At 40.7% G+C, this 9992-nt stretch overlaps 3 protein-coding genes across 4 annotated transcripts in view; 1 reads left to right on the top strand and 2 right to left on the bottom strand.

The window, feature by feature from the left end:
• KIAA0753 (KIAA0753 ortholog) overlaps positions 1-395 on the bottom strand; it is a 62856-nt gene extending 62461 nt beyond the window's left edge. For both annotated transcript variants that reach the window (XM_045824527.1, XM_045824528.1), the window contains exon 1: positions 22-395. The gene's annotated coding sequence lies outside the window, so the exon portion shown is untranslated. The remainder of the gene's footprint in view (positions 1-21) is intronic.
• Positions 396-540: 145 nt separating this feature from the next.
• TXNDC17 (thioredoxin domain containing 17) lies at positions 541-2817 on the top strand. The gene is made up of 4 exons (XM_045824535.1): positions 541-757; positions 1278-1359; positions 1792-1867; positions 2642-2817. The coding sequence occupies exons 1-4, from the start codon at positions 613-615 to the stop codon at positions 2708-2710; spliced, it is 372 nt and encodes a 123-aa protein (XP_045680491.1). The 5' UTR covers positions 541-612; the 3' UTR covers positions 2711-2817.
• Positions 2818-3906: 1089 nt separating this feature from the next.
• On the bottom strand, positions 3907-9865 carry MED31 (mediator complex subunit 31). The gene is made up of 4 exons (XM_045824534.1): positions 9753-9865; positions 8843-8920; positions 8460-8556; positions 3907-4257 (listed from the first exon to the last, which is right to left on the bottom strand). The coding sequence occupies exons 1-4, from the start codon at positions 9778-9780 to the stop codon at positions 4065-4067; spliced, it is 396 nt and encodes a 131-aa protein (XP_045680490.1). The 5' UTR covers positions 9781-9865; the 3' UTR covers positions 3907-4064.
• Positions 9866-9992: the final 127 nt, after the last annotated feature.

Raw genomic sequence — 9992 nt, 5'->3', positions numbered from 1 at the left:
TTTCCCCAGTCCCGGCCCCACCCTAAAGCCTAGGCAGGAGAATAGGTAATTAGGGGCGCCGAGCAGCAGGATCTGCCCCGGGTCAAGGTCTCCTCTCCCCCAGGTCCATGACTCCTAACGCAGCTTCCCAGAATCCCCCCAACTCCGCCAGAGCCCAACCGGCCTGGGGTGGCGAGGCGCGGCTACTGGGAAGCAGGAGGGGGGAGCTCAATTAGGCCTCGTTTCCGGCCGCTCGCCTGGTCGCCATAGCAACAGGCGCAGGGCTGCTTGGGAGCCGTTAGGGCTCCCGAGCCACCTAAAGGCCCAATGGCTGCAAGGCGGTAGGGTTTACAGCCACTGTACAAGGAGCTGGGGGCTAAAACCAGATTAGGGCAGCAGCCTAGGTTTCGGGATGGAGCCAGAACCGAAAGATCGGAGAAGCGAGAGCAGAAAGGCGGCACGGATGCGTTTTGGCCCTCAGAGGTCCCCGTAGCCCCCTAAGCCTTGTGGCTGCTTAGGCACCGCGGTACTCCCAGCCCGCCCGGAAACAGGTTCGCCCCGCCCCACGTGGAGCCCCGCCTCTAAGCGGTGCGGCCCAAGGATTCCCACTGTGGTTCCTGGTGTGCTCTCCCGATGGCGCCTTACGAGGAGGTGAGTGTGTCCGGCTTCGAGGATTTCAGCCGGGCTGTGGAGCAGCACAAAGGCAAGACCATTTTCGCCTACTTTACCGGTTCTAAGGACGCCGAAGGGAAAAGCTGGTGCCCCGACTGCGTGCAGGGTGAGGCGGGGATTCGGGGCTGCTGCCTTAAGGAAGTGGCAAGAAGGCCTAGGCAACATTGAAAAGAGGCGAAGGGAGTCTCAAGACTCGCTGGGCTGAGTTGTCGTCTTGCTTCCTTTTCCTCCCTGTTCCCTTCTCTCCAGTTAAGTCCATCCCCGCCCCAAGAGTGCTCTTGATACCATTCGACCCATGTAGTATTGAAATCTAGTTCTTTCAAGCTTTTCGCTTCCCCAGCGAGATTAGTGTCTTACTGGAGAGGTGAGTTGATCTGTTTTGGGTAGGTCAGCGTTTCTGCTTTTCTTTCTGGGAGCTGAGGCGTGACGGGCAAATCAGGACTGGGACTGAGTTATCTTAAAAGTGCCTCTCAAACCAGAGGACACCTGATCTAGAACACCTCCTCAGTTAACTGCAGGTTAAAGTCTGAGTCCTTAGCCAACACTGAGGGGAGGGGAGAGGGACATTTTCAGTGCCTGATTGTGGAGTTGATGTGATTACTTTATATCAACTTTTTTTTTTAAAGCTGAACCAGTCGTACGAGAGGGGCTGAAGCATATTTGTGAAGGATGTGTGTTCATCTATTGCCAAGTAGGAGAAAAACCTTAGTAAGTGGTAATATACAGTCTATTTCTCAGGCATACATTGGACTCTTGCAAACAGGCGAAAGGGCCTCGGGACTTGGATTCTGTGTCTGAGATACAGTGGGATAAGTGAAACAATTACAAGATTATTAAATACAAATTAGAAACTTGAATGTTCACCCGCTTGTATGAATATTAGAGATAAGGATAATGAAATGAATTTGGCCTGGTGTTAGTTTGGAACTTAATTGTCTTTACATTTATTTTATAGCTTAGTTACACTTTAAATGAAAACTTTTACACAGGGGAATAGGTCACAGTCCTCAGGGTTTTTTTAAATGTTTACAACGAAAACAATGATTACTAAAGAATTAAACGTAAGGATATATTAAGTATTAAACAAAATGTAAGAAAACAGGTTAATGTTTTTCATGATCACTTTTTTTTTCCAAAAAGTTGGAAAGATCCAAATAATGACTTCAGAAAAAAACTGAAAGTAACTGCAGTGCCTACACTACTTAAATATGGAACAGTGAGTATCTTTCTTCAACTGTGTTGGGGCTACACTTCACCCTGTCAACTCTTTTAACCTGTTCTGGTTTCCCATGAGGAAAGGTCTGGACATTTCATCCCAAACACCACATTGTTCAGTCCATTCCCTGTGGCCAGTCCCAGTAAACTATTAATAACGTAAATATCTAAATGTTACATATTTTTCATGCTTTTATTATTTTTATTTACTTATTTAGAGATACAGGAAGGGAGGGAGGCATCGTGACTGGGGACTGAACCCACAATTTAGGCATACGCCTGGGATGGGGAACTGAATGGGCTGCTTTTCGCCTTGCAAGATGACACCCAACCAATTGAGCCACACCTGTCAGGGCTTTTTCATGCTTTTCAAAAGCTGTTATTTTACAATTCTATAAACAGTGCTCAAGAAAGCTGGTCTACATATGATTTTTTAAATATTGGCATCAACAGTGGTTTTCCATTCAATCCATAATTAGTTGAAAAGGGCACCTCTGGCCATGGCCCTGGGATTCTGAATAAAAGCTGCGGCGGGAGGGGATGGCACTGAGCTACCTGTCTCTGGTTTTAGTCAAGTTTAGACCCAATTATTTTAATGATTCATCTTAAAGCAAGTATCTTAACTATTTTATAAAACTTGTTACCACCAGTCGATAGTTTCTGAATGGCACACTTTCTCTGTTCCAAGATTTATGTCATTCAAGACTGAACAACTCGATCCTTTCCTAGCATTTTTGTAACTGTGGGTTACAATTTGACTGTTATTCTCTTGCAGCCTCAAAAGCTGGTAGAATCGGAATGTCTTCAGGCCAACCTCGTGGAGATGTTGTTCTCTGAAGACTAACATTTGATGATGACAATTGTGTCTTCTGATGTCCTGATTTGCATGCTTGCTTTGAATTCATGTTAGCCATAAATAAATAATGATGACATAAAAACTGGTGCACCAAACAACAGAGTGGTATAAAATGCTCATGAACCCTCAGTTTGTAATGCATGGGTATCTTTAAGATCCGAAGTAAAATAAATCTTCAGGAGTGGTAGTAATAGCACAAAAGAATGTATTATTGCAGGTAATAGAAATATATGAAAGCCCCTAATAGTGAGTAGACAGCTTTCAAATCTCTAAATGAGTTAGGGTCTTTTACCTTAAATTCCATGCATTTACAGAGAACTGTTATTCTTAAAATATCTTCTTTGGTTTTAGAATTTAGACTTAACCACTGAAGGAAAACATAGCACATCTAATCCAGCCCCCACTTCATGCAGGCAGATCTGTTTTACGGCTGTCTGAATGTGCTTCACTACTTGGGATGAGGCGGGTGGCAGAGACGGCAGAGCCTATACAACCTAGCTGTAGGAAGGACTCCAAACTGTGAGTGGGTCACACTGAATGCCCCCTACTAGCTATGTAACCATAGGCAAATTACTTAACCCATCTAAACCTCAGTCTCCTTTTGAACAAAGATTGTTCTGAAAATAAAATGAAATGCAGCTAAGCACTTTACATAATGCCTAGTTTGTGGTATCTGCCAGATAAATGTTAGTATTACCAAATTGAGCACAAGCATTTGAGGTTCATCTTAGTTCTAGTCTAAGGTTAAGAGTCCAATTGGTTGACTATCAATCTCCCTGCCATCTCTAGGTCAGTGAGATACCAATGATTATTCGAAAATGATCTCTTGCAAAGCAAGTACTAATACAGGCATGTCCTCCTGTCCCACAGAATTTAAAAAAAACTATGCCATTCTTGTCCTGTGATGTAAACAGGTGATTGACTCTATTCCTCATTCCGTAGATAGAAAGGGTAGGGTATCTGATCTGAGGAACAGTATGGTTCCAGGAGATGGACTCGCCCCAGGCAGCACTACATCAGGAACAGAGCTAGGCTGAGTTCGGGATGTTTGATGGCTCTCCCCTTGCTCCATCCCTACTGCCTCCTTAAATTGGTCTAAAGCATCTAATGTTTCTGTTCTTACCCAGCTGATTGTGTTAAATACTAATAAAAACTTACAAATTCAGAGGGAAATCAAAGCACAGTTTGGTTTAACAAATCTATTAATAAAAAGTCAGATGGATTAAATAGCACACTAAAGGTACTAGGTGCTAACACAATAAAAGTAGGTAGGATGAGTCTTTGTCTTCATTGTACAAAAGCAATATATACAGTCTTAGGAGTCTGGTCTGGATCCAGCTTTTCATTTTCCTGATGTGTTATTTTGCTGTTGCTGCTCTGCCAGAGCTTGCTGAAGGCGCATCCGCTTCCGGGAATAGTGCTGCCAGTGCAGAATTTGCTGCTCATCAATAAATTTCGCGCACTGAGCATTCACCAGCTCCTTGCGGAAGTGTTCATATTGGAGTAGTTCTAACATGTGTAAACATTGAGGGTACCTGGGTTTAAGTTTATAAATTAATGATCAGCATAATTGAAGTCAATAACGTCAAGCTCTAACTCAGTTACTCAAAAATGATCTTGTAGCCCACAATCAGCAACCACCATTGGTAACATTAACTTAGTACACTTTAGTAGCATAGAGTTTTTTTCCTGCTTAGGCAAAGAAGCTACAGTCTAAAGTCGGCGTTAAGCAAAATTTTCAAAAGTGAGAAAACTTAAGTCCAGAAAGATTACTTGCCCAAGACCACACAACACCTGATAAGCAGAGTCAATGTTTGGGGTCAAATCACGCTCACTTTTAATTTTAGCAATTAGGTACTTAACTGGTAACTCAGTTTTCTATCAATAATGATAAAAAGACAACTTTTATTTTAAAAGTGAGTCGATTTCAAAAAGTACTGTGCACAAACATACTCCAGTATTCCATGGGGATATGGAGTTCTGAAATTACGCATACTCTAAGACTGAGCAAAGACTTAAGTTAATTTACTGTGGATAATGAGCCAACTTGCTGGCTATCAATGAAGAGATAGATAGAAAAGGGGGAGAGGCAAGAATGAAAACCATCATTGAGTTAGAATTGAAAATAGTGTGAACTCCTGACTTTTTATATATAGTCATATAAAAATAAACATAGATACATGTTCTTAGTTTGTGTGCTGGGAGGGCCTAGGAGCAGTAACACTGGTATTGACAGGCACACTTGGTGTCCAATTCGTGGGTTTTATATAACATTTTCCAGGGTTCCTTGGAGAAATGGCTCACGCGGGGAAAAATATGAGATGGGCCTGGAATATTATGTAGTACCGAAGAAAAGTGCTAAAAAAATTATAGGGAAATGTCAAAAGTACTCAGGAGAAAATGTGAAGGGGCTCCTAAAGGCTGTATCTGGAATCACCAGAGCAAGAAAATATGTAATTACAATCCACAAAACAAAAACAGGGTTCCAAGACTCCATACTGATGTAACCTTTTTAAATGAATACGTAAGAGGGACAAGGGAATATTCCTTACAACAGAATAACTAACAACTAATGTGGAAAGAATTTCGGAATTAGAAAATCACCACAGTAAAAATTATTTAATGCAAGTATCTTCAATAGATACTAAAATTAGTGGGTAAAAGTATGGTATGAAACAAGATTACACAGTTTCAAAGTGTCTCCTCACAAGATATTAAATATAAAAGAAAAAATAGTAATGATATGGAGAAAACTGGCAGCCATCACCTCAACTGAGTGATCAAAATTAACAGCACTAGTAAATGGGTAAATCAACTTCCTGTGACTCCTGATACACCTAGAAGGACAGAATGTCATTTCGGTGTCACAATCACGGGGGAGAAGACGACTAAGAAGACACGATGACAAAATGCAGCAGATGAGCCTAGACTTGGGTACTCCACCAGACACAGGATATTAGTAAGACAGCCTACAAACTCAGAAGTCAGCAGGCTGGATAGTATATTAATGTTAATGTTCTGATTTTGATCATTGTACTGTAGTTTCATATAAGATGTTAACATTTAGAATTGAGAATATATGGGTGAAGAATATGTAGGTATTCTCTTAATTTTCCCAAGCTGTTTTGTAAGTGAAATTATTTCAAAGAGAAAAGACATAAAATTTAAATGAGTAAATTTAAAAAAACATTAAGTCATATAGGGAGTACACAGAGCCAAAACTGTACAAGTGGTACAAATGACTGAAGTTTGGAAAACAGTACAGCAGGGCTTCTCAAATTTTAATATGCACATGAATCACTTCAGGAAATGCAGACTGATTTAGCAGGTCTGGGGTGGGGCTGAAGCTCTGCACTTCTAACAAGTCCAAAGTGATGGGAACACTGCTGGTCTGAGGACCACACTGAGTAGCAAGGCCCAATACTATGTTGTCCTTCCAAGGTAATACAGGTTTGCTGTCTACACTCCAGAGACACACAGTTGCTTGTAATTGCTGATAGCTGAGCCTAGAATGCCCTCTCACCTACCCTAGCTATTTATTTATCACCTAGGCATTGGTAGTTTAAAAGACCTAGGTCCATATACTAGCTCTGCAATTCACCAACTAGGTGGCCTTGAACAAGGTACTTAACCTCTCTAAGGTTTAGTTTCTTCATCTGTAAAATAATATGACAACCAAGAGAATGATTTCAAATAGCATTTACAAGTAAATAACTGGAATTTAGACACAAAGTGATCATTTATCCAAGCTGGAGAAGACAATGCTCAGAATATATTAAATGACACAATAAGAAATTATAGCATTAACCAACAAGATGAAATAGAAGAGGTACAAAAGAAAAGTTATGCATTTATATTTTTAAAAAGTAAATAAGACATACGTGAAGAACTCCGTAGCATTAATGAAAATAAGAACTAAAGAATTTTAGTTGACATAAAGCTCCCAGGAAGTCAACAATGTGAATCTTCCCCCACCCCAATCCTCCCAAGCTAGTGTAAACTTAAGGTGAAACTAATAAAAGTACAACGTCCATATGAAGAAATAAAGTGTTATTTGGTCCACTGTACCCTTACAGCTGAAGACCTGTGTTTAGTTCTTGGCTGAATAAGATAAGGCACAATTGCAAAATATCCAAAGGAGGACGGACACATGAGAAATGGCTGAAGGTAGTCGAGAAAAATAAATGTAAAATAAACATAGTTGCAGGTCAAAGGTAGAAAGTGTCTAGAAGAGGCAGCTGCTCCTCAGCTCTACTCAACTGTTGATTTGGGAGAATGAAGGCCTGGAGCTACCAGATCTCCCAGATTTCAAAGAGCAGCCAGAACTCTGATTATATGAAACTTTCCCATCTTTAAATGTTGGCAACTATTAAAATAACAAAAACCATGTGCAGAATGAACAATATGCCCACAGGGGTTAATTTGCAACCTCTCTTGAACTTAAATATTGAAGGGCCCTTGCCTCAGTAAAGTATAGGCTGGTTCTGGATTAATTCAGGGACAAAACTGGAAACATGGACGGAAGTTACATAGAGGTATATAATATCACAATACAAAGAACTTTGTAGCATCTAGTTGTTGGCACTGGCTGTCCTTGAATGGAGCAATATTTGCTCAATGGAAACCTCTGGCCACAGTGTAGATGTCCATCTCAGTAACATTGTGGTGAAACTGAACTTCATGGTGTCTGAGACTAAGTGTCCATTACTGAGCCTCTAAGTCTATGTACTTACATGTTTCAATCTAATAAAAAATTATTTTCTCTGGACTATTAAATAAATACATGGTTGTTTATAAAGAGCCAGTAATGGTATAAAGGGTCCTGCAGGCAGCTTTGTGAATGAATCACTGTTAGACACAGATCAGAAAAGTAACCTGGATAAAGGACAAGAAACATTTTCCTCTCAATCTTGTGTTCAGAAAAAAAATACAAAAAGTTTCTGTATTGCTTTTCGACAACCTAGTTAAGAGAAAGCAGAGGTATGAATTCAAAGTTTATTTTTTTACAATTAAAAAGTAAAAAGGTTTGTGATTATAATATGCTTCTTGTAATTTAGTAACTCTTAAAATGACAGCATCTTCTACACAACTTAAATTTTACATCTATAGCTATAGATCTAGGTATGTTTTTTAATTAGTACAGTACTTGACACATAGGAGGGCCTAAAACAGACAGTAGCTGTTAAGACTCAGGAAAAGTTACCTCCTCCAGAAAACCTTCCTTAAAATACCCCTTTCTCTGTTAAATTTTTAGCCTATGGCTATGGCCCTGCATTTGTACGTTGTGGGTTCCCTGGAGTCAGAAAATCAGTGAAATAGGGTGAATGGTACAGATAAAGATCAGGTAGAGCCAGATCATATTAATTTTTGCTCAAGAAATGAGACTGAATTTTATTCTTCATGCAATGGAAGGCCATTGAAAGGTTCTAAGCAATAAAGTAACATGGTGTGATTTACATTTTTAAGAGATCAGCTTCATTTCTGTGTAAACAACTGTTTTGCTTTGTTTGGCTGGGAGGGGAAGGGGCACAGGTAAGAGTGGAAGCAGAGATAACCAGTGAGATTATTGCAATAATCCAAGTTGGAGTGGAGTGTGTCTTGTAAAGTGGTGGCAGCTAAAAGTGGAAAGATTCAAAATATACTTTTTTCAATGTGAAACTAAGAAATCTGTTAAATATCAATCTTTTGAAGTAAAATAAAATATACACATATTTAGGACTATAAAAATTAAACTTACTTTAGATACTTGGCATATTCTGGTTCTTTCCAGTAAAGCAAGTACTTAAGATAATTAACAAAAGCTTTGTCTTTGAAGTAACCTCTTTGGGCAAGAACTGAAAGGCATAAAAAAAAAAAATCTGTAGAGCAAGCCAATCCTTTAACTACTGATTTGTGACTCCTACCATAAAGAATTTACTTATATAACATCCCCACCACCAACACACATTTTCAAAAAACATGTCCTAGTTTGCTCAAATATATATATATAACAGTATAAATATATATATGTGTGTGTAGCAGTAATTCTGCTCAATTGAGAAAGTATAAAAGCAGACACTATTATGAATTGCAACTCGTCTGTCAGAAATCATTAATTCAATAAAATGCTCAACAACTTACAATTAAGGTAATTTGGGTTAGCTAAACACTGCACAAATTCCAACTCCAATTGAAACCGAAGTCGATTTCCAGCATCATCTAGGAAAGAAGATAGCAAAAACCATCCAAAATAAAGGTCACTTATATATTATTGATTTGTAAAAAGAAAACAGTAGTAAAAAAACCTAATGCTGAGATACATTTCTACATAAACGGCAGGTGATGGTTTTTCTAAACTAGATGTGAAAGGAGATAAACCTTCCTCACAAGGGTAAGAAAAGCAAAGCCCTGATTAAAATGATTAAGTTAAAATTTTCTCTCAAATTAATGAGAAGTCATCAAAGTAAAAGAGGGAACACGCAGGCGGCAGGACATTTATCACTTAAGAAACACCACGTAGGAATTTTGAAAGTGATGACTAGGGTAAGTGGCAATAACTATGCCTCCCCGTTTCAATAATGACTTGAAATGTTAACGTGATTAAGCAAATGCTGAGCTAAATCAATGAGAAAAAAGAAGTCAAGTTGGAAAAGAGAGGGATCTGCAGGATCTGGGAGCGTGTGCCTGTACGAAGTGTCAGTGGCAAGAAAATACACAAGTATGTCGACGGCATTTCAAACTTATTCAAGTTCATGTGAGACGCACAAAACAAGTCGAACTCCTCTCAGTTAATTTCGCCCACACCAGGAAACCCACGGCGTCAGTGTCTGACTAGCAAGGGAGGAAAAAAGATCTGCGGCCAAATCAGACTCTGAAAAGGCCAAACTACCTCCACCTTTCCAGACGCTACAAGAGCCCTCGCGCCTCCCGGTCCAAACTCTAACCGCGCGGAGTTAGGTCTGCTGTAAGTTCTGGCCGGGGAGCGGGAGGAGGTGTCTGGGCCCGCGAACCAGTCTGTCTGCCAAGACTCGCGGCTCCGAGCGCCACTGACCTGTCTCCATAGCGACAGAGGCGGCCATCACCAGCGAAAAAGCCAAGACGCCACCAGCCCCTACACTGTAACTACCGGGAGGGGTAGACAAAGTTCCGGAAGCCGGGGCTCCGCCTTCCTGTCGCGAGGCAGTGTGGGATGCGAGGGCGGGCACAGCCGGGCGTGGAGGCGGGAGGCTCCGCCCATCCCTGGCCAGCCTGGGCTGCCCCCTTTCTCCGCCCTCCCTGGCTTTCAAAAAGC

This window comes from Phyllostomus hastatus, unplaced genomic scaffold, assembly GCF_019186645.2.
Source record: "Phyllostomus hastatus isolate PE091 unplaced genomic scaffold, TTU_PhHast_1.1 phas_scaffold_55, whole genome shotgun sequence".
Classification (NCBI taxonomy): Eukaryota; Metazoa; Chordata; class Mammalia; order Chiroptera; family Phyllostomidae; genus Phyllostomus; species Phyllostomus hastatus.
Note: the sequence above shows the minus strand (reverse complement) of the source record. Positions and strands in the feature narration are given on the sequence as shown.

Excerpts from the sequence above, each read along its gene's own strand:
- TXNDC17 (XM_045824535.1), top strand. The coding sequence starts at position 613 with ATGGCGCCTTACGAGGAGGTGAGTGTGTCCGGCTTCGAGGATTTCAGC. Across the intron at positions 1,360-1,791 it reads CAAGTAGGAGAAAAACCTTA|TTGGAAAGATCCAAATAATG; the intron begins GTAAGTGGTAAT and ends TTTTCCAAAAAG. Across the intron at positions 1,868-2,641 it reads CACTACTTAAATATGGAACA|CCTCAAAAGCTGGTAGAATC; the intron begins GTGAGTATCTTT and ends ATTCTCTTGCAG.
- MED31 (XM_045824534.1), bottom strand. The coding sequence starts at position 9,780 with ATGGCCGCCTCTGTCGCTATGGAGACAG. Across the intron at positions 8,921-9,752 it reads CTCTGTCGCTATGGAGACAG|ATGATGCTGGAAATCGACTT; the intron begins GTCAGTGGCGCT and ends CTTCTTTCCTAG. Across the intron at positions 8,557-8,842 it reads TAACCCAAATTACCTTAATT|TTCTTGCCCAAAGAGGTTAC; the intron begins GTAAGTTGTTGA and ends TATGCCTTTCAG.